Source organism: Polypterus senegalus, chromosome 6 (genome assembly GCF_016835505.1).
Source record: "Polypterus senegalus isolate Bchr_013 chromosome 6, ASM1683550v1, whole genome shotgun sequence".
Classification (NCBI taxonomy): Eukaryota; Metazoa; Chordata; class Cladistia; order Polypteriformes; family Polypteridae; genus Polypterus; species Polypterus senegalus.
In genome coordinates this window covers 78514106-78534471 of record NC_053159.1, presented here as the reverse complement: position 1 = coordinate 78534471, position 20366 = coordinate 78514106, and the positions used below count along the sequence as shown (strand labels likewise).

General features: G+C 37.3%; 1 protein-coding gene across 2 annotated transcripts in view; it reads right to left on the bottom strand.

Moving 5' to 3' along the window:
* igfbp2a (insulin-like growth factor binding protein 2a) overlaps positions 1–20366 on the bottom strand; it is a 92243-nt gene that overhangs the window by 16420 nt on the left and 55457 nt on the right. For both annotated transcript variants that reach the window (XM_039756400.1, XM_039756399.1), the window contains exon 2: positions 2716–2900. In XM_039756400.1, the coding sequence (XP_039612334.1) occupies positions 2716–2900 (185 nt within the window). The remainder of the gene's footprint in view (positions 1–2715; positions 2901–20366) is intronic.

Here is a 20366-nt window from a genome sequence, read left to right as displayed (position 1 = left end):
AGCCATGTGTTTTGGAGTGCAAGACAGGGACTTATAGTGCGACCCTAATCTTTTAGGATTTGCTTCTGTGGCGCCTCACTGCACCTCTGTGAGCCTGCCATTACCCTGCCCCGGCAACGGACAAGCCACCTTACACAGGCGTGGCAATCGTGACGTTCCCGTTGGGTGGGGGATCCCAAAAGAGTTCAGAAACCTCACAATATGAAGAAAAAGAAAAAGATGATTCGACTTCTGATTGATAACTGTGCTGCCCACAACATACTTATGCATTTAGATAATGTTCCCTTTAAATTCCTCCCTCCCAATTGCACAGCAGTGCTTCGGCCATTGGATTTTGGCATCATTCGCACCCTGAAAGTGTATTATTGCAAGGAAATACTGAGAACAATTCTCATCAGCATAACTTGTAGGCAGGAGGAGATTAAAATTAACTCGAAAGAAGCTACTGAAATGATTGCAAACGCCCAGACGCAAGTGAAAGAAAGCACTATAGTGACAAGTACAGAATCTCATAGTGTATTTTTTAGGTCCCTGGCAGTTCGTTGTAACAGAATTTTACCTGTATGTATATATATATATATATATATATATATATATATATATATATTCAAACACACAAGGAAGGACTGTGTCTCACAAGATCAGATGAAGGAGGGAAACAATTGGGGGTTAATTAGGGCAAGACAGTTAATAATCCCTTTTTCATTTCCATCTGTAGAATGAAGGAGAAGACCCCAGAAGATGCCTGACATCCCTTCCATCCTGCCATCATAAGCCCCACCTCTTCTGGTCCCAATGGTATAGCAACTGCCTGTCAACTGGAAGTTGGTGTTTATTCTCAGACCAGCTACCAAGAAGGTTGATCCTCATAGCAGCAAACCCTAATCCAGTATAAAAATAACAGTTATACTACATTTTTGAGTTTTTGCTGTACTTAGTGCATTCTGGACATTAAACAGGGCATTATTATCTTAATACACTTTTTTTTGGTTTTGTTCTCTATTTACATAATGTATTACTAGCATTATTAAGATAAAAAGGGAGTTTTTTGTTATTTTGAGCCATAACACGTACATGAAATTTAGAAGTACTGTGTGGAAACACATCCATGGACTGATATGGAAAGATACAGTTTATCAAGCTCCTAATGTGGCACAGAGCACACTTGCTTAAAGTGTTTAATAAATACAGGGTCAAGGACTGGCTGAAGCCTATTCTGACAACACTGGATTCAAGTCAGGAAGAACCCAAAACTGGATGGGGTGCTTGTTCAAACAGGATCCTCAAACATGCATTACAAATTAAAATCATGAAAATGATTCAAATGTTCAAATGTTTCAGATGCACATTTTTTCTCTAGAGCATCTAAGGAAAAACTTGTATGGGGAGAACATGCAGCCCTCAAACATGCATTAAATGTATATGGAATTTGACCCCAGAAAGGTAGATCTTTGTGTTGTACCAGTGCTAAACACTGCACCACCATACTACTTCACTGAAAAAAGTAACAACTTTAAAATGAAGCAAAAAACAGTGCTTTGTGAAAAATCACTGGGAGTCGGCATACTTTGTAAGTTTGTCTTGCACAATACTGTATATTGACAAACAAGATCAAGTCTATGTATATTGAGAAATCTGGTCATATCAATGAGGTCTACTGCAACGAAAAAATAACTCAAGTGTGTTTCTGTCACAGATTTCAGCTTGACAGTATCCTATAACCTTTTTTATGAGAGAAGGGTATTGGACCACACACACCACCCATTTTGACCAGTACTAGAGTACATAACACATGTCATAGTTGTGTCTTTTATATGGATGAACTATTGGATTTCCATATGGCATAAACTATATATAAACTATAGTCGATCTGTTCTGTTTTAGAATTCCTTTTTACAAAGTGCACAGTACTAATTGGCTTTTCTGAACCTGTTTTATTTAAGTAAAGCATCACACGCCTATAGAGGTATGAATTAATAGCATTATTCAATGTAGCACTGATGCTAATAAGTACAAGAAATCTGTACCTTGTGGTACTGTTAAATCTTTAAGTACAAGTTCCTTTAAAAAATGAACACTTCTGAATAATGCACTCATTAGTCTTTGAGTTTTGCTGCATGTGTTAAAATGGTTGCCAGTGTGTTTTCACAGTAACACTTTTTCTATCCTTAAAACAATTTCTGTCCCTCAATCTATTTTACAGATTTGCTTATTCTATCTTCCTCAAGGCCAACTTAGAGTACCTAGATTGTATAACATATGTTTCTGGGATTTGAGACGGAACTGCTGAACCAGCAAAAAAATCCAAGTGAAACAGGGGTGAATATACAAACATCACACAGACAGACCAGGGATTTATTTACAGTTCCTCTATCAGTATGTCATGTTTACAGTAAAACAGAATGAATTAACTTACATATTCAAATTACTAAACAATATGGGATGTTGCTAGTACTGATTAATCACTGAAAATGTACGGACAATCTCAATATACTGATCTTACGTGTATTATTATTCTGTGCAGCTCAAAAGTTCATTATTTCTGATCCTCTGTTCAGCAAATTTGAAAAACTTACTTTGAAGTATATTTACCAGCATATACTTCTGTGCCAGTACTCCACAATATTTGTTTGCAAAGAACTGCAACAAAAAAGTCCAATAGACCATTCAGCTATTGAATTGCAATATTCTGCCAAAATATTCAAATGTACTTACTGCTTTAGGTCTACCCCGTCTTTCCTCCTGAGCTGGGGAAGGTTTAGGTCCCTTGTTCAGTTGGCGCCCCCTGTCAATATGTTTCATCCGTATAACAGCAATATCTTTAATGGTAGGTCTTCCATTTGTTTTCTTATTTTCTGGTTGGGGGTCTGTCAGGCTGACCTCTGAGACGTCAAGAAACTCTGTTTACAAAGAGAAGTTGTTTGTATTAGCTATAAAGATAATTTTTCATTTTTTCCCAAGAGAAATCCCCCCCTTAATTTTGAATATAGCAGATATAGATATACATAGCAGACAAGCAGATATTAATTTCACGGAAACATAACTTTATGAATTAGTTCAGTTTTAATTTGTAAGACATTTTCACAGATAATTATAGAGCAACTTAATTACTTTGTAATACTACTTAGCATAAAAAAAAACCAAAAAAACGGCAAATATTCGTACAATTTGTCAAAACTAAACAAGGCACATTTCAAATACTAATCCTCCCAAATCAGTGAAGAATGAGTTCACACTCCTAGTGTTAAAACCAAGAACAGAGGCCATTCAAAAGCTCAAGAAGTCAAGCTGTACAGCTGAGTCTTTGAAGTTAGTGCTAAATGTACATTTCACTTGACCCCATCACACTCTCTTGCACCTTCTTTATTTTACAGTCAAAATACTATGCTAAACACAAAGGTCCTGTGTGAGAAAAGGTTCCCTGGTCAGACAGAGTTTCATAAACACCTCACAGATGACAGGCAAGAGTGTTTATGAACATCCTATGGTAAACCTAGCAATCGGTTACAGTTTAATCCAACAGCAAGAATATTAATTAGAAAAAGAAAATATGACCATATTTCACCAGTTTCAGCATTGTTACATTGGTTACCCATGTCATTTAGAATTGACTTTAAAATACTACTAATGGTTTATTAAATAATCTCAGTCTATTCTATATTTTAGAATGTCTGTCCCCTTACACTCCAAGTCGTAACTCAGATCTTCAAAGAAGGTCTGCTTATATAACAGCCAACATGAACAGAAGTGTTGCTATGCACCTAAAGTTTAGAATACTTTATTAGAAATTTGGAATACTTTAGTAGAAATGTGCAAGGCTAACACTGTAGAACAAATTTAAAAACTGCTAAAAACCCATTTTTTTAAATGCTAAATTTTAGTTGCATTCCTATTAGACTATATAAGCACTGAATTATCATTTTCCTCTGGATTATGTACTAAACTGTACTAATCACAGCTGTCTTTTCAGGTCTGCACCACCACCACCTGATCAAGGTACCATGCTGCTCCCCGCGTTTATGGAGTGAATGGCGGGTGTCCCAGATGTCCACATGACCAACATCATCAAATTCTTCCATGAGATGCCTGAAAACCTTGAGGACTTCTCTATTAGGTAGAATGCTCAGGGCTGGGTGGTCTTTTAGGCTTGGAACCCTTGCAGATTTTTTTTTCTTTTTCTTCAGCCTAACTGAAGTTTTTTGTTTTGCTTGTGTTTTTCTGTCCTCCTGGCCATCTGACCTTACTTTTTTCTTTGTTACATATTGTGTAATGTTATTGCCTAATCTCATTTATGTTTTATATTAACTTCATTTTTATTTCATCTTATAAAGCACTTTGAGCTACATTATTTGTATGAAAATGTGCTAAATAAATAAATGTTGTTGTTATTCTTCCCACTCCCTCTGACTGATATGAGGAAACCTCCACATATGATATGGAGGTAATATTATTTACAAATGATGCAAATAGCAAATCAACCTTGTTTTAAGTATAACTGATTAAGAAACCAGAATTGATTTCTTGATATCTGATGAGATCTCACTACATGTGGTGTTAAAGCAGCACAGTTGGCAGTGGTTAGAGCTGCTCCATTACAATCCAGTGTGCAGGTTATGAATTTCTTGTTTAAATGACATTTGCAAGGTCTCTTCTTCAAATACTCCACTTTCTTTTAAAACTTTTTAAAGTATAGGGAAAGATAACTGTTAAAGCTAACTTAGTCCCATATGAGTTTGTGTGTGTTATTGGCCATGCCCAGTTCAGGGTTGGTTCCTGTTTTGACCCTAGTGAGTGCTGAATTGGATTAAGCACTAGTTTCAATGTCATTACTGTTTGGCGTACATAAACTGCATTATGGTAACAACATATACATACATTTTAAAATAGGCAGCAAAGAGTAATTGATCCACTTTAAATATTTTTGTTTCATTTACACTTTATAGCCAAATGGCAACTGAAATGAATAAATGTCCTCTACATATTCAAATCTTACTGGAATTTAAGACCAAAATATACAAGGATACAGACATTTTTTAAACCATTTTAGTAATGTTAAAACACTAATTGTTTTTGATATAAAATAGTCAAGGAGATACAAGAACATGTGCTACAGTACTTTATGCATTTAGATTTTATATGTTAGTACAATACTAAAAGAAAAAAAGAAAAAAATACAAAGACACAGTGGATGTTATTCAAGAAATAGTAGCTCTTGGCAAATGTTACTATTTATTAAATCTTTAAATGAAAAGTAACCAAATCAAACCCACAGCTTAAGGTTTTCCTGACAAACAGGTGACCTTTGGTCCATTTTACGAATCTGAGTGACCAACACAGACTGTGAACAACTTCAGTGAAAACCAAACAGGAGATGCAAGGAGCAACTGGCTAAATGATTCTCAAAAGGCATTAATACATCTTGGAATATTTTGTAACATAAAGATGCATTTTTAATAAAAACATTCACTATTTTCCTAGAAGTCAATTTGGAAGAGAAAGCTTGCACTTTTGTATGACATTAATAAAGCCAAAGCTCAGAGGATCAGGAAATGACTCTATTAATATGAATAAAAACAATTACCCCATTTGTATACTGTACATTCTTTCCATTATAAATAATTAATAGCGTAATGTATGACAATCTGCTGTGTGCAAAGACAAAAATCACAAAACCAGTGTCAAGATGTAACCCAATTGAAATGGACAGGAGAAAGATTACCATTAATAGAATGGTGGTGGCTCACAATAAAAAGGAAACCACATGGGTGTGTACATTTTGAGTCAGACATTGTCGATATCTCATGTATGATCTGGAAAATACTTGTGGCTCATCCCACTTTAAATCATGGATACAGTTTTGGTTGTAAAACAGGGTCTTGGGACACTTTAGTAAAGGCATTGTATTGCCAAATATAAATATTAAAGTATAGTTTAGTTAAAATATTAAAATATAGTATTTATATTGAAGTATAAAGTAATTCAGATATTTCCTTTCCATAGGTGTGTTTTTGGAAAAAAAAAAACTTGCTCAAGTATTTGACTGCATGTACATGCTAAATTAAAACTAAAGTCATAGTTATTTCTAAAAAAATTTTACCCCAGGTATCAACATTTTTTCTTTTAAATAAAAAGCAAGTGGTCATTTTTTCACTTACAATAAATTAATACTCAACTCCACTTAACATGGACAACTGACACATTTCTAAATCCTCTTTTCTAATATTGGTTCAACCCAGTGTCCCTGCACCACACACCCTCAAGTCTGGGCCTCTTACAAGTCCTCTCTTCATCGCCTTCACTCCTCTCCTCTGAGCTTCGTCCTATTCCACCCAACTCAAACTGATGACTAGAGGGAGACGGCCCCTTTTATGCCCACCCGGACGTGCTCCAGGTGCCTCCTGATGAGCTTCCTGCGGCACTTCCTGGTGTGGTGGAAGTGCCACATGAGCACCCGGAAGCACTCCAGGTGTTCCTGGTAATACTTCCTTCAGCACCTCTGGATGTGGCGGAAGTGCTGATGTCCAGGGCTTCACAGTCTTCAGGGCACCCCCTGACGGTGGCCACAGGCCCCCATAGGGTTGAGGTTCCATGCTCAATTTCCATGGCAATCCACAAAAACCAGGGCGGCAACCCTCTTGTGGTGCGGGGTAGGCATAGTCCCTCTCCCGGTCCTTCTTGGCGTCCCCGCTGGGCACAGCCCCCAGCCGCCCACCACAGTTTATCTGTGAAGTAATGAGTGCAAGTCAGGAACATAGATGAGATGCTAGCCCAGTGCAGAGTAAACTCACACACATGTCAAACCAAATAGCATGTTTTGTGGACTGTGCCAATGTTACTACTATGGGTTATAGTTGAGAACTCAAAATTTTGTTCTTAGACAAACCATTATTGAAAACTTACCTGAAAAATAGTATTCAGGTTTTGGGGATATAAGAAATCCTTTCAATCTTTTGATTTTTTCCAAGTGGAGGGTTCAAAGAACTACTGTATTTCATTGGCTGTAAAATATTAACCAAAAACATTTTTTTTCTTTTTTAAACTTAGACATGTAGTTACTTTGATGTTGTTGATTTTATAAGAACCTTATTATTTAACTTGCTAGAGAATTTGGCTATAATTCAATTTGAATGTGGAAAGCGAGTTAATAAATTACAGGAAAACCTGACTAAAAAAAGTTTTCCTTTTAACTGCTGTACATCCATCCATTTTCAATAGCTGTTTATCCCAGTTCAAGGTCAAGTGTGGCCAGATTTTTTTCCAAACAGCACTAGACAGAATAACGAAAATAAGTCTAATGTGTTATTAAACCCTTGCAAGAGCATGCTTACAAATTCATACAAGACTGATTACTGGATCAAATGGAATCAGGGTCCCTGTGGTAGGACTTCGGTTAATCTATTAGGCAGGCTATTTCTGTGTACTTAGGACCCAACCCAACAGAGCAGGATAATGTTCTCAGCCATTTTACCATGACACAAAAATTTGAAGCCCAGGTAAAAGCTGTCAATGAGTCTAGCCTGCACACATTCAAGATATTAAAAGTATGTAGGTAATTGGAAAATAAAGGATGCCATTGTGGCCAAATATCTATCAAGCCCTATGAAGCAAGGAGTGACAATATATTCTGTATAAGTGTGAAGCACAAGGCCTGACCCTTTGTAATGGTTATTTTTTCTTTTAAACTTTAAGCATTCACCCCAAACATATCCTAACCTGAGAATTCTGTGTAAAAACTGTTAATGCCGAGTGCCTCTCAGCATAAACTGTTATAATCCAATGTACTGTATTAGGCCTGAATAACACACTGAACAGTATTGTGAATCATTAGTGGAACAAACTGAACCATTTGTTGAATCAAGCAATAGTGATGACAAAGTGAATTGGTCATCAGACCTTGACACATATAGTAAAATTGATATAAACTGTTCAAGCAAACTGCCTTTATATGCCTGGTGAATATTGTCATGTGAAGGTACACATAGTTATGTGGTAAAGAAGCTAAATGATCGCGTTCAAGTACACTGTTCACAATTCAGCAACTGTCAATGTTTGTGTAGAGGAAATATCAAAGTACCTAAGCCTTGTGGTGTGGTAGCCTACAAAAGAACAAGGGGCGCATTGATCATGTGGATCAGACACTGACATTCTACCCTCCCATGCTCAAGCTACAGAAAACATATTACAAAAAAAGTGTGCAAAGAAACACACTTCTGCTGTCCTGTTTACAACATTGGGCTGTGCATTGGTGACAGCTTCAAAACATACCAAACAAAAAAGACTAGACATATACCTTTCCTGCTGTGCTTTTGTTTGTTTTATTATTTACATGTTTTTGTTACACATAACATTTTTTCTTGTTGGAAAAAATTAAAACATTTTTGGTTTGTGTTTCCAGGAGTATAGATAGATAGATAGATAGATAGATAGATAGATAGATAGATAGATAGATAGATAGATAGCATCTGGAAAGTATTCACAGCGCATCACTTTTTCCACATTTTGTTATGTTACAGACTTATTCCAAAATTGATTAAATTCATTTTTTTCCTCAGAATTCTACACACAACACCCCATAATGACAACATGAAAAAAGTTTACTTGAGGTTTTGCAAATTTATTAAAAATAAAAACTGAGAAATCACATGTACATAAGTATTCACAGCCTTTGCTCAATACTTTGTCGATACACCTTTGGCAGCAATTACAGCCTCAAGTCTTTTTAAATATGATGCCACAAGCTTGGCACACCTATCCTTGGCCAGTTTCGCCCATTCCTCTTTGCAGCACCTCTCAAGCTCCAACAGGTTGGATGGGAAGCACAGCCATTTTAAGTTCTCTCCAGAGATGTTCAATCGGATTCAATTCTGGGCTCTGGCTGGGCCACTCAAGGACATTCACAGAGTTGTCCTGAAGCCACTCCTTTGCTATCTTGGCTATGTGCTTAGTGTCGTTGTCCTGCTGAAAGATGAACCGTCGCCCCAGTCTGAGGTCAAGAGCGCTCTGGAGCAGGTTTTCATCCAGGATGTCTCTGTACATTGCTGCAGTCATCTTTCCCTTTATCCTGACTAGTCTCCTCATTGTTGCCACTGAAAAACATCCCCACAGCATGATGCTGCCACCACCATGCTTCACTGCAGGAATGGTATTGGCCTGGTGATGAGCAGTGCCTGGTTTCCTCCAAACGTGACGCCTGGCATTCACACCAAAGAGTTCAATATTTGTCTCATCAGACCAGAGAATTTTGTTTCTTATGGTCTGAGAGTCCTTCAGGTGCCTTTTGGCAAACTCTAGGCGGGCTGCCATGTGCCCTTTACTAAGGAGTGGCTTCCATCTGGCCACTCTACCATACAGGCCTGATTGGTGGATTGCTGCAGAGTTGGTTGTCCTTCTGGAAGGTTTTCCTCTCTCCACAGAGGACCTCTGGAGCTCTGACAGAGTGACCATCGGGTTCTTGGTCACCTCCCTGACTAAGGCCCTTCTCTCCTGATCGCTCGGTTTAGATGGCCGGCCAGCTCTAGGAAGAGTCCTGGTGGTTTCAAACTTCTTAAACTTATGGATAATGGAGGCCAGTGTTTAATTGGGACCTTCAAAGCAGCAGAAATTTTTCTGTAACCTTCCCCAGATTTGTGCCTCGAGACAATCCTGTCTCGGAGGTCTACAGACAATTCCTTTGACTTCATGCTTGGTTTGTGCTCTGACATGAACTGTCAACTGTGGGACCTTATATAGACAGGTGTGTGCCTTTCCAAATCATGTCCAATCAACTGAATTTACCACAGGTGGACTCCAATTAAGCTGCAGAAACATCTCAAGGACGATCAGGGGAAACAGGATGCACCTGAGCTCAATTTTGAGCTTCATGGCAAAGGCTGTGAATACTTATGTACATGTGCTTTCTCATTTTTTTTATTTTTAATAAATTTGTATGACATATTGATCTTTAATCAATAGGCAAATCTAAACTGGCTCCACTTTGAGTGGGAGTGTTGTTGTGTGTGTGAGTCAATGGTCAGTTTTTAGGGCTGGTTTACTACCTTGCACCCGATGCTGCTGAGACAGAGTTCAACCCACCAACTTGTGTCCAGGGGTTAGCAATCATTTCAATACCTTCTTTCATGTTAATTTCCATCTCCTCCTGTGTATAAGTTATGCTGACAAGAATTTTTCGTAGCATTTTCTTGCGATAATACACTTTCAGGGTGCGAATGATGCCCAAATCCAATGGCTGAAACACTGCTGTGCAATTGGGTGGGATGAACTCAACGAGAACATTATCCAAATGTGGAAGCATGCTGTGGACAGCACAGTAATCAATCAGAAGCAGAATCTTCCTTTTGTTCTTATTCTTCATATTGTGAGGTTGCTGAATTGTTTTGGGACCCTTTTCCGCAAAGTGCATCTTGAAGTCCAATTGCCATTGCTGTGGAAGATTGCGCTTGTCGGTTGCCGGTGCAATCGCAGGCTCACAGCGCCAAGCCGATCGAGATTGCACTATAAGAACCTGTCGTCGATGCGTGATACAAGGAACATTATAAATGTTGGGAACAGTATAACTTGGCCACTGACAAGCCCCCGACTCTGCCCATTAGTTGTGTCTGCGCATAGGACAGTGGTAGCTTTTGCTACAATAAATAAGTGTGCTGTTCCTGTTTGAAGTTGAATAAAGCTGATTTTGCTAAAGTATTGAGACTCAGCCTCGTGTTTTGGGATACAAGACAGTGACTGACACATTACAATATCCTTGTCAAGTTGTCGCAGCCAGTTTCCCAAAATGTCCTGAGTCATCTAGTCATTTCAGCACATATCGGAAAGCAAAAACCTGAAACATGCTGCTTGTATAAATGTATAGACCACAGTGCTCATGTAGAATCAATGTAAAATTGCATTACTACTGGTCTTTGCCTGGCCAGCACTGAAGTCAGTCACACTTTTCATATAATAATTTCAGTCCGTGAAGGAATTATTGGGAGTCACAGTAAATCTGCAGGTATTGTATCAATATTGGGACAGGGTGGCCATTTCCTCCATTCACTTTGCTCCGTGGCCCACCCTGTTTTGTAACTTAATTTTTTGCTTTTATATGACAAATGAAAATTTCCCAAATTGCATGCATACTGTACCTATATGTTACAACTTCTTGATTAAAACATGAATTACCGGTAATTATAAACCTAAACATCAAATTTCCAGTGTTACTTTATCACCATAAGAGTTCATTTAACTCTTACAAAATATCTGGAAAGCGCACATATGAATAGGTTTTACCACTCACAACCACTCAAAACATCAACTAGACTATCTAGTAATTTACTGAATTAACTAGTTAATTAGGTAGGTCTTGTTGGAGGGAAACATGAAAAAGCCATGATATGCATGAACAATGTCCCAACAAACAATCTTTTTAGGCTTTCTTAGCAAAAGGAAACAAACAGAACTGAAAAAACATTCTAAAGTCTGATGGCTGCACTGAAAATGTTGGTAATGTATCAATGGGAAGCGTAAACCCTGCCAATAGCTGTGCTAACTTCAGCACTGGGTTTGTACTACTACTACTAAGAGTGCTGGAAAATCTACATTCACTCAAATGTTGAAGGACTGGTCAAGGTAACAGAGTTGTCCGATTTTCACGAACCATCAACTAAACTAAACTTTCCAACTTCTGTTGTTTTCAGTAAGGCGCACAGCTTTTCAGCTCATTGGTATAACAGATTCCATATGTAGCTGGAATACAGATTATTGAAAGATGCCAAAGTTTTGCAAAAATATGCTGGCGTTTTGGAGATAACTTAGTTGAAGACAGATTTACTAGTAGATTCTGAGAAAACTGACACATTGGGCATGTTCAAAGCATGAGTCATGTAAAATTCAGTGGGGAATGCTTTGTAAATACACAAATGATAAGGAATGCCATAACTGTTGTCAAATAAAGGAATCTGTTTATTCTTATATAATGCTACTGGTAAATATTATAACAGGTATTTTTTGGCGTTTGCAAATAAAAGAATGGGTGATCCTGTTGTGGTGGACAGTGTCTTAAGGGGTGTTTTAGAGGCTTTAATTTAGCATTGCTTTAAAGTTTTTACTTGACCTGCAAGGTAATTGGTGCTGGCAAGCACATATTATCTTTATGAGGTGATTGCTGTTTATCAGCATGGCGGGTGCACAGCGTCACCTGAGATTGTCCTTGCACAATACAAAATATGGAGAGGGGATAGTAAAGGGGAACAAAATTGAAAGAGACAGAATGAAGAAAGAGAGCAATCACAAGCTCAAAGAACAGTATGGAGTGATATGTGTATGGGTTTCTGTAGTAAACAAAGAGAGAGGGAATGCAATCTAGTGGGAAGGAGAGGTCCAAATCTGCTTAGTGATTTCAGGGAGCAGTGAAGGTAGGAATAGGCTGGCAAGCAAAAGGAACAGTCCAGAGGTAAGCAAGTCAAGATGGGATTTTGTGTGAAGCCGTGAGAAGCTGCCGTTGTGTGAGAAACAGGGACAACAATGGCCATAGGGAAGTTGTTGTAGTGGCGTAACTGTGCGTGAAGTCGGGTGAAGCTGCTGCTATATGGGGGGCTTGGAGCAATGCTAGCTAAGGGCAAGTTACCTGGGGGTCTGACCCAATGTCTGGTAAGGGGCCAAACAGTATGTGAAACTCCTGGTCAGTACTGAATATGCATCTGAAGGGGACTGGATAATCCTTTGTTTTAAATTATTTTTATTTTACTCTCTTGAAATAACTGTTTAAAATGGTTTTCATGTTTTGATGGAATTCTTTTTACATTTTTCTTATCAATTTCAAGGACATGATATTATGCAATTTAGTTCTTTGTTGATTTAATAAACACTTTGCACTTTTTTGCAACCATAAATCTTGTGAGTCTCCTCATTTGCTACTGGTCCATCCCTGGTCTACCAACTATTAGATGACCCATCAAGTGATAGTGCCAAGGACCACTGGCATAGGGCATCATACCCATTTAAGTTGGCAAGACTAGACACTAAAAACTATGTTTTAAAATTAATGCACATTTAACAATGATAAGAATAGCATGTGGTCCACTTGTGACAAATTTAGACCCCATCCTTTTATGAAATCCTGGTGTTGCTGCTGATTCAACAGGAGTAAATGATAAAAATGCAAAACTATTCTGAATTGTCTGGACCTCTTGCTCTCTCAGACACTCTCTAAATCAACACTGTTTGCTCAGTAATCAATTACTAGAAGCTACAGCACAAAACCTTGAAGACAATACCCAAAAGGATTTCTGGGAGATCTTCACTCAGTTTTAAAGATCTACTGAAATCAATGGTTGGCAGGTGAAGAAAAGGCACGTAATTCAACTATATAGTATTATTTGCCTTGCTTCACTCCTGGTAATGTCTGTGCTCAAGAAACATTACCCATGGAGTCAAAGATGATGGCAGAAACGTGAAGCTTTTATGAAAAACTACCATCACCAGAAACTGAGACGAAGGACACAATATAAAGAGCAAAATATGGAACATTGTGCAAGGTATGATGTTCAGTCTTGGAAGAAGATTCACCTTTTAGTCTAAAAATAATCTCAAGCACAGGGCCAAAGCATCAAGTTACTCAAATCTGTCTTCGAATTATTTACTTCAAGAGCCAACCATTGGTAAAATGGAGATTTTAAAAAAATATGAAAGTCCACAGTGCTGATCTAGAAGTATTAAAATCAGTATTGCTACTAAACATTGTTAAAAAAGTTACTTCTGAAAAACAATCTAGAGAACTAAAATGGAGCACGCTCAGATGTGAAAAAGATTTGCCAGTGTTAAAGAGGACGGAGCTATATATGAGTCAAGAGCACAATTAAAATCATTTAATAATGTAGGATAAAGAGTGTATATTTTCACAGAGGAATAAGTAACTATTCTTTCTGGACATACATTAATTGTCAAAAACATGGATAAGATGAAGAGATAGAGATATCTAAAACAATATTCAAGATTAGAAGACTAGCATTCAGTGGTACATAAAATACTCTGGCAAATATTTGAATAAACTCACTCAGTAGATAATATGGGTGAAGTCCAAGAGTGAATAGTTCAATATTTGGCTGAAAACGCATGCTCTTACAGTGCTATTTTTACACCTCCTTTTGGTAATGTCTTACTCTTGATGCTTAATTTTGAACTTGGCGTTCACCTCCACAAATATGGACACCTCAACTAACACAGTCATAACTACTGTACACGCATTTCAAAACAGGATAAACGTTTTTAATGAATGCAGATGCCACAGAGTTGGCAGAAATTCGTCCCTACTGTCTCCAAATGATTACACATATATTAAATGGTATGTGTAATGCTACATACAGAATTCATCTCCTTCTGTTTATAATAGATGTTGCCCCATTCTTGTCACACCTTGCAGTTCTCTCATTAGATACATTGAAGGAATCTCATCCATTGTTAATGCTTCCTGCTAGAGACAGAAAATATTAAGAAAAGGCACACTGGTTGATCTGGAAGACAGCTGTCTCTCCCAAAACAAGTGACAGAGAGAATGTACAGTAATTTCTATAATTTCTATTATGTGACAGCACAAGCTCTGTCTCCTGCTCACATGTTCATGATATCATTAGCAGTCAGAGAGTTATAAGGGTTATCTGGGTCGGCAGAGGTGTGTGTGATGGGGGGCTGCTAAGTTATATTGCAGTTCTTTATTAAATCTTTTTTATCATGAAGAATTAATCACAACAAAAACAAAAACCAGAAAAAAATTCCACTAATATTTACATAAAAATAATACTGATTTTTAAAATCATCTTCCACCAGACTGAGGAAACTGAGCCTTTGTTGTCTTGAATACAGATCAAGTCACAGATACAACTGATCAATCAAAATTCTTTCAGTTAAATTTTGAATCATTTACTTGATGACACAAACATGAATTAAGGAGAAGCCCATTCAAGACTCAACAAAAGAAGAATTTCTTCAAACAGAATGGAAATCTCATGAAAAAGACCTATGTCCCATAACTGCAGTGTAGGCTCTAGGCAGCTTTTAAAAAGGTTTTAATGGGATATTGGGACTTTACTATTGGCTAATCTACAAAGGCATGATGGACTTTTTAACTGTTTAATAGTCTTGTATATGTTTAAAGAAAAGCATGACATTTTATTCCCTCCAGGTACTTAAATTTTTTTATCACAACACACAAATATAAATAAAAATAAAAGCTCCTGAAAACCTGTAACCAAGAAAAATGTTACATTATAATCTAGAAACAGCCGACTTGGGGAACATATTTCTAAAATGCTTTACCAAGAGGTGGCATTTAAGTTCAGAGACAGCATTCTGAGACAGCAATTTCTGTATTTGTGATCAGAGATTATTAAATTAACTGCTTTTAAGATGCAAAATATCTTATTAGTATGGGCATTCAACATAAAAGGTCACATACTGAACATACAAGGGCGTGTATTACCTAAATAAAAGTTAGAATCATGATTCTGATTTCAAGAAAACAAAAAAAACTGTATCCTAATAACTCCATTTCTATTTCATGGAAAAATATTTTTCCCACAAGTGGGTCTTCATTAGCATAAATCTAAGCGATGATTTGTTGTAGGGTAATATATTCTGAGTTTGCTACATGCTTTAAAATATTTGAAACAATTAAAAGTTTTAAGAAGTAAATGGCCCTGTTCAACCACTTTTGTTGTTAATATAGTAATAAGAATAATAAATGCCCCCTTTTGGTACAGGGTCTATGCATCACCCTCCTGACTAATCTTGGGTAAGCAATCCCACCCCGTCACAAGAGGGGGGCTGTTGCTAACACAATCATCTCATTCTGTTCCCACAGCCAAGAGATGATGCCCAGTGAGGGCATTTGACTCCACCAGATATAATATTATTAGCAAAACATCTATGTTACATAAGAAGTGTAAGAAATTTAACAAATAAAATGAGACCTTCCGCCCTTCTGTGACTGCATAAGGCAACATCTGTTTATAATGGAGTACAGTCATCTGCTTTCCAAAGGATAATGTTAATTTGCTATGGCTAAAAGCTTTAAAATTAGTGACAGGAGCATTGTAGGAACATTCAAGCCATCACATATGTACAACAAGCTGGCGAATATTTTAGGCAATTTTTGAGGTGGTAGCAAGCCCTTTCAGTTTACCCTTACTTGCTACATCAGTGTAAGTTTTTGTTTCCAAGATCCAGATATCATAATTAACCCAACAGTGTATCAACATTTGTTAGATCTTGCAGGCTGATCAGTACAGTAAACAGTCTGTTACTGTCATTTCTCACCTTTTCAATCCTAAAATTAGTTTTGCCAGAAAACAAAGTAAATGTTTTATCTCTGCACACAGCACTGTACATTCTCTGACTCGGTTGTGACGCTGTCCACTCCACTATACTCCATGTTTAATCCAATGAAAAAGTTCTTCTAGTTATTTTCCATTTATTTTTGTCATAATGCTGTTTGTAATTATGATTCCTTTCAATTGTAGCTGGAACTGAAGCAATAGTGGAATGGCTCACTTTGTTCTGTCTTCTTCTTTTTATCCACAACAAAGTATGTGTTATTTCTTAATTCATTATATTGTGGTAAATGACAAGAGGATGTGATTAACTTTGTCATTCTTGCTCTCTCTCTTAAAGTTGCTTTACAGATAATGCTACTGTTTCTCTTGCTTGCTATATACAGTAGATTTTCTCAACATTTTTGTTATAATTCTCATTTGCAATTGTGTGCATATCAGATGGTGGTTGCGGCAGTCTAGCATGCTATAAGCAGCTGTCTTTAAAAGTGACACTCAAGTTAAGGTGTACATTAAGAATTGGGTCTTTTGTTTTTATCAAATTGTTTATAATTTGGAAAATATTGCATGCGGCAAAAATATAAAACATCTGGGGCCTCATGCATAAACGGTGCGTACGCATAGAAATGTTGCGTAAGAACGTTTCCACATTCAGATCACAATGTATAAAACCTACACTTGGCGTAAAGCCACGCAATTTTCCACGGTAACTCATACCCTGTCGTACGCAATTTCTCCGCTCAGTTTTGCAGACTGGCAGCACCCAGTGGTCAAAGCAGTGCTACTGTTCTTGTGTGGTTACCCTTTATTTCTTAGAACCACATTTCTGATGCAGCTTTATAAATACACTGAAACAAACCACATATTGTTTAGTAGTGTAATGCATCTGATTGTAGATTACCTGTAACAATATAATGACCCAGAGAATAGCCATAGTATTCCAAATACCATAACTGCTTTAGTGTTGTTACTCTCACTGCACCATCTTCTTCTTCTTTCAGCTGCTCCCTTTAAGGGTTGCTAAAGCGGATCATCTTTTTACATATTACTCTCACTGCACCTCTCGGAGTATTTATATAACTGTATCTGAGTGGGGAATCACAGCAGAAGCTGATCGGAAAGAGAATTATCGCTAGACAACATCAAGCCCACGCTGCCTCAGCCACGGCAAAACGTTTCAAAGCCTTTCCTGTACAGACCTTGTGGTTCAGAAACAGTTTCATCCCAAGAACTATAAATGTACTCAGTCAATTGCTCCTTGTAGAACTGTGTGTACTTATAAGTACAATTACCCCACTGTAAACTTGCACTATAGTTATAATATTACATAACTTGTGCCACTTTATAAAGCGCTTATTTACATATGATGATGATATCATTTTTAAGATGAAATGCAGCAAAATATGTTGTTTATATTATACATATAAAACTTTAACTTCATTGAAATAATCTGTATTGTTAATAATTAAACATGTGAGGACACGGTGCCGCAGCGCTAGCAAGTTCATGTATTGTTCCTGCCTTATGCGCTGTATATTTGCTGAGGCTGACGGGACACTGGAAGGATAGATGAATAGAATAATTAAACACGTACTTTGAAGATATTTCAAGGTTCCTTAAAAGTTTTGAGGAATCGTCGTTGTAAGCTTACAGATGGCTTAACATCTATTACAGGGCTGATTGTGTGGCGATTGGGTATTTGGGGAAAGAAAAGTAACAACAGGAATTGGAGGTTAGTACATTTGAAAGAGACAGTAGTGCCACAATAAATAATTTCATCGAAGGTCACGCATGGCGCAACAGCATCTTGTGTGAGACATGAACAATCACTGCGCCATCGTGTTCCCATGTTTAATAACATGCTTTCATTCCAATCATCATGAAAATGATATTACGTATACATCTCAGTATTTTAATTATTCAGAGAGCTGTAATATCACTAATGTAATGGATTCTGTGTCCTGTCGGAGAAAGAGAAAGAATGGAAGCACGTAGTGATTCACACACATAGAGCACATTGAAAATCAAATACAAAACAAAGCATTTAACATGCTACTTTAGTTATGATGGGATTTGAGAAACTAGTAAATTAAATGAATTTAACATGAAGTTTATGATGTTCTACTTTAATGACAAAATAAACTATGTGATTAAAGTGGAAATTGCGAGATTAAAGTTGACATTTTGTGCTTTTTCCCCACTGTGCGCCTATTTTTTTTGTCTGTACCCTAATAAGCTCAGACGGTGGGCTACAACTCGCCTTTTCACGGCGACTTTGATATGTGACTTCTTTTTTATTTTGGCACCGTGTGACTTTGTGAACTTGAGCTTTCGAGTTTCTCCGACACACTATGTCACTCGATCAACTTCCTTTTGGTGTTTATTCCACTGTTTAAATCAACAAATAGAATGTTTTTCCTTTGCCTCCACTTGGTATTCGCTGAAATTCTTATATTTTCCACCGTTCTTTTCCCATTGTCTTTTCACATAACGCTGAGCTTAAGGGCTATTTATATTGATTTGCATATTCAAAAGGCGTAATTATGGGAGGAGTTTGGGTGGGACAGCAGGCGCATGCACAAACGTTACTTTTCACGCTGACCGGGATTTATGGAGCGGAAGAATGCGAAAGTTGGAGTGCGCACAGATTCCTGCATCTGGATTTTTCTGTGCGTAAGCACATTTCGGCTTTTGTGCTTATGTCATGTTATAGTGCGAATTCTATGCACGGCATTATGCACAAGGCCCCTGGTGCTTTGCCGGGCTTTGTGTGCCTGTAGTTTGGTTGCCTGGAATTAAAGGTAGTCCATCCTTGCACTATAACGTAACATTATATTTGCCTTTTTAATTGTATCTGCACATTGCTTAGACAATGAGAACATTGTGTCAATGTAAACCCACTAATCCTTTTTGGAGATGCTTCCTATAGGACAGTTTCTTCCATGCTGTAGTTATAATTGAAGTTCCTTTTGCTTACGTAGAATATTGCTCTTTTCTACAGTTGAGTTTCCCATGTGTTTGTCCAGTTTTGAAACTTCCTCTAATCTTTATGAATTATTTTTGCTTCCTCCTCAGCATCTGCTACCCCTCCAATTTTAGTATCATCTGCAAATTTCATAAGTGTACTTAACTACACTGGATCTACATTATTAATATAAATTAGTAAAAGCAGCAGACCAGAGACCGACCACTGAGGGTCTCAATGGATGACTTTAATGGTACTGTATAAACCATTTCCAAAACTTTGTACATTCCATGAGCCTTTGTGCAGCTTATTATAAAAAAACTGCAAAAAATACAAAACTACCACCACACTGTCTAGGTGTGGCCTTCCCAATGAACTCAGTTGATGGAGAATGGCTGCAATTAATGATGCCACTCATGGCTGAACAATCTATAAGGTATACCACTAGAATGGCATGTATGTGACAGTGGCCAAGAAGAACTCCAGGTTGAAAAAAACCCCAGAAAATACACTTGCATAGTGTCATCCAGAAAACCCTAGAAATCAAACACGAAATATGTAGTGTATCACAACATTCTTGCTTTATAGAGTATAGTGATTTTCAGTAGCAGGGACTGGCAAAGTTTTCTGGATTGACAGAAAGTTGAATGGTGAACAATATGAATAAACACCAGATACAATCCCACCCCTATCAATATAAAAGTAATTAAAAAAGGGGTATTTCAACAGGACAAGACTGCCACAAGAGCACTTCAGTGGCTTAAAATGAAAATAAATTGGTCCAGTCATCTTAAAATTTCCAACTGCTTAGAAAAATTTCGAAAGGCTAAATGAGAAAATGTTACTCCACCACAATGAGCAAAGTTAATACATACTGACTGTTATAACTGCCAAATGTGTTTCAAATAAAAAGCAACACATGTTAAATGAATACATGCAAATTAAAATAACTTCAGTTTCTTAAATTTTATTATTTACTTTTTTCTGTCTTCTTGGAAGAGGCTCCGTAAAGATGAATAGTGACTCACAAAGAATTCAATTTTTGATAAGCCCTGAAAAACTATGAAAACATTTCTTAGAAATTAGCAGTTTTGACACTG